Source organism: Salvia miltiorrhiza, chromosome 1 (assembly GCF_028751815.1).
Source record: "Salvia miltiorrhiza cultivar Shanhuang (shh) chromosome 1, IMPLAD_Smil_shh, whole genome shotgun sequence".
In the NCBI taxonomy this organism is placed as follows: domain Eukaryota; kingdom Viridiplantae; phylum Streptophyta; class Magnoliopsida; order Lamiales; family Lamiaceae; genus Salvia; species Salvia miltiorrhiza.
The window spans coordinates 22709730-22713284 of record NC_080387.1 but is presented as its reverse complement, the minus strand read 5'-3'; the positions used below and the strand labels follow the sequence as shown (position 1 = coordinate 22713284).

The following is a 3555-nucleotide window of genomic DNA, read 5'->3' as shown; positions in this document are numbered from 1 at the left end:
TAGAACAGAGAATGGACTTATTTGAGCAATATCATTCCACTTCGAGTCGAGGCGGCCGTTGTGGTCGAGGAGGACGAGGAGATCGAGGAGGACGTGGTAGTGGAGGATTGCGCATGCCAATTCGCATATTCATCATCGCGAGGAGCATGTCGAGGAGTCAGAGTTTGACGAAGCAGACGAGGGGTGTTGGCGTGGAGAGGGTGGTCAGAATTATCAAGATGACAACATCAGCAACATCAAGATGACCATTCTCTCATTCCAAGGGAAGAACGAGCCAGAACTATATCTTGAGTGGGAGAGAAAGGTAGAGCTGTTATTTGATTGCCACAACTACTCCGAGCTCAAGAAGGTAAAGTTGGCAGCGATTAAGTTCGCAGATTACACACTTGTGTGGTGGGATCAACTGATTACGAGTAGAAGGAGAAACGGAGAGCCACATATTCAGACTTGGCAAGAGATGAAGGTGGTGATGAGGAAGCGTTTTTTGCCTAGTCATTACTACCGGGAGCAATTCAACAAATTACAGAATTTGAAACAAGGCAGTCGGAGCGTGGATGAATATTACAAAGAGATGGAGGTGGCCATGATTCGTGCCAATGTTGTGGAGGATAGAGAGGCAACCATGGCTAGATTCTTAGCTAGATTACATTGGGATATTCGTGATAAGGTGGAGTTACAACATTATGTTGAGTTGGAGGATATGGTCCACATGGCAATAAAAATCGAGAATCAACTCAAGCGGAGGGGCAGCTCTGGCGGAACCCAGAGGAGCACTTTCAGCTCTGGCGGAAACCAGAGGAGCACGTTCAGCTCTGGCGGAAACCAGAGGAGCACGTTCAGCTCTGGTGGAAACCAGAAGAGCAATTTCAGCTCTGGCGGCAACCAGAGGAGCACTTTCAGCTCTGGTGGCAACCAGAGACAGAGTCAGAGTACTCCCAGCTCTGGCGGCAACCAGAGCCAGAGGCAGAGCTCTTTCAGCTCTGGCGGCAACCAGAACCAGAGTCAGAGCTCTTTCAGCTCTGGCAGCAACCAGAGACAGAGCCAAAGCAGCAGAGGGCCGAAGGCTGCAAATCAGGGTACCACCGTCGTGCCAGAGGGTAGAAACAGAGACAAGAAATGTTTCAAGTGTCAAGGATTTGGTCATATCATGAGCGAATGTCCAAACAGGCGAATCATGATCATACGAGATGACGGTGATGTCGTAACGGACGGGGAAGAGACAGATCCAAAGATGCCCGACTTAGAAGACCCCGACGAAGAGGAGTATGAAGAGCTTTTTGCACCAAATAAACAACTTTTTATAGCCAGGGGAGCTTCGAGTGTGCAAACTCAACCTGATGAGAGAGAGCAGCGGGAGAACCTCTTTCACACGAGGTGTTTTGTCCAAGATAAGGTGTGCAGTGTGATCATCGAAGGAGGGAGTTACACGAATGTGGCAAGTAAGTCCATGGTGGAGAAATTGGGGCTGGCCGAGGTGAAACACCCCAAACCATATCGTTTGCAATGGCTGAATGAGACCGGCGTCGTCAAGGTTACCAAGAAGGTAAACCTGCCAATTTGCATTGGGAGGTATGAGGACGAGGTGTTGTGTGATGTTATTTCCATGCAGGCGAGCCACATTTTGTTGGGAAGACCGTGGCAATTTGATAGACGAGTTACTCATGATGGATTCACCAATAAGTACTCCTTTGAGTATAAGCACAAGAAAGTGTCACTTGTCCCTCTTAGCCCTAAACAAGTTTATGAGGATCAAGTGCAATTGCAAAAGGAGGCGGATAAGGTGAAGAGGAAGGAGCAGCTAGTGGGGTCGAAGGGGGTTGGATGAACACATAAATCCTTCCTTGCTAGGCCGTGTGATTTGAAGTGGTGCACGAAGGGGGAGAGGCCGATCATTGTGTTGCGATATCGGGAGAATTTGGTTATTACTAACGATCTCTCTTCTCTACCCCCTTCTATTCATTCGGTCTTGCAGGAATTTGTTGATGTCTTTCCCGATGAAACACTGCATGGTTTGCCACCAATTCGAGAGATTGAACATCAAATTGATTTTGTGCCCGAAGCTACTCTGCCGAATCGACCAGCCTATCGAACCAACTCGGAGGAGACAAAGGAGTTGGAGAGGCAAATTGGCGAGTTATTAGCTAAGGGGCATGTGAGGGAGATTTGAGTCCTTGTGCGGTACCTGTTCTACTCGTACCCAAGAAGGATTCGACCATGAGGATGTGTTGCGATTGTAGAGCGCGCCATCAATAACATCACGGTAAAGTATCGCCATCCCATCCCTCGTTTAGATGATATGCTTGATGAGTTGCATGGTGCTTGTGTGTTTTCTAAGATTGATTTGCGTAGTGGGTACCATTAAATTAGGATTAAGGAAGGCGATGAATGGAAAACTATTTTTAAGACAAAACTTGGTTTGTATGAGTGGTTAGTTATGCCCTTTGGTTTGACTAATGCTCCTAGCACGTTTATGCGTCTTATGAATCATGTTTTGCGTGCTTTTATTGGCAGATTTATCGTTGTCTACTTTGATGATATCCTCATTTATAGCAAGCATCATGATGACCATGTAGACCACTTGAGGTCTGTTATGGACGTGCTTAGGAAAGGGAAGCTGTTTGCTAACCTTAAGAAGTGCACGTTCTGTACGGACAAGCTTGTGCTTCTTGGTTTCTTTGTTAGTGCGCAGGGTGTACAGGTTGATGAGGAAAAGATACGTGCTATTCAGGAGTGGCCGACTCCCAAGAACATTGGAGAAGTTCGAAGCTTTCACGAACTTGCTAGCTTTTACCGGCGGTTCGTACCTCATTTTAACAATGTGGCAGCGCCGCTAACCGAAGTTATCAAGAAGAACGTGGAGTTCGAGTGGGGAAAGGCGCAAGAGGAGGCGTTTGCGCTGTTGAAGTACAAACTGACTCACACCCCGATATTATCTCTTCCTAACTTTCAAAAACTTTTGAGATTGAATGTGATGCTTCTGGTGTTGGGATTGGTGCAGTTTTGATGCAAGAGAGACGACCTATTGCGTACTTCAGCGAGAAGCTAAATGGGAGGACGTTGAGCTATCCTATGTACGATAAGGAGCTATATGCTTTGGTGAGAGCATTACAAACGTGGCAGCACTACTTGTGGCCCAATGAGTTCGTCATTCACACCGATCATGAGACGTTGAAGCACTTGAAGGGGCAGCACAAGTTGAACAAAAGGCATGCAAGGTGGATGGAGTTCATAGAGATGTTTCCCTACGTCATCAAATACAAGCAAGGTAAGGAGAATGCGGTGGCCGATGCACTTTCTCGGAGGTATGCCTTGATCTCTACTTTAGATGCTAAGTTGCTTGGTTTTGAGTGCATTAAGAGTTTGTATGAGCATGATGATGATTTTGGTGAGATTTATCGAGCATGTGAGAGATCTGCTAGTGGAGAGTACTTTAGACATAATGACTATCTTTTTAGGAAGAATAAGTTGTATGTTCCTAAGTGTTCTCTACGTGATTTGTTGTTGCTTGAGTCTCATGGTGGGGGTTTGATGGGACATTTTGGCATTGCTAAGACT

General features: G+C 46.5%; 1 protein-coding gene across 1 annotated transcript; it reads left to right on the top strand.

Moving 5' to 3' along the window:
- Window positions 1–241: 241 nt before the first annotated feature.
- Window positions 242–3004, top strand: LOC131000309 (uncharacterized). The gene is made up of 3 exons (XM_057926192.1): window positions 242–1816; window positions 1973–2121; window positions 2512–3004. Exons 1-3 carry the CDS (start codon window positions 242–244, stop codon window positions 3002–3004), a joined length of 2217 nt encoding a protein of 738 aa, XP_057782175.1.
- The last annotated feature ends 551 nt before the right edge of the window (window positions 3005–3555 follow it).

Coding starts and splice junctions, on each gene's coding strand:
- LOC131000309 (XM_057926192.1), top strand. CDS start 242: ATGACCATTCTCTCATTCCAAGGGAAGAACGAGCCAGAACTATATCTT. Junction 1,817..1,972: donor AGCTAGTGGGGTCGAAGGGG/GTTGGATGAACA, acceptor TCGGTCTTGCAG/GAATTTGTTGATGTCTTTCC. Junction 2,122..2,511: donor GAGACAAAGGAGTTGGAGAG/GCAAATTGGCGA, acceptor TTTTATTGGCAG/ATTTATCGTTGTCTACTTTG.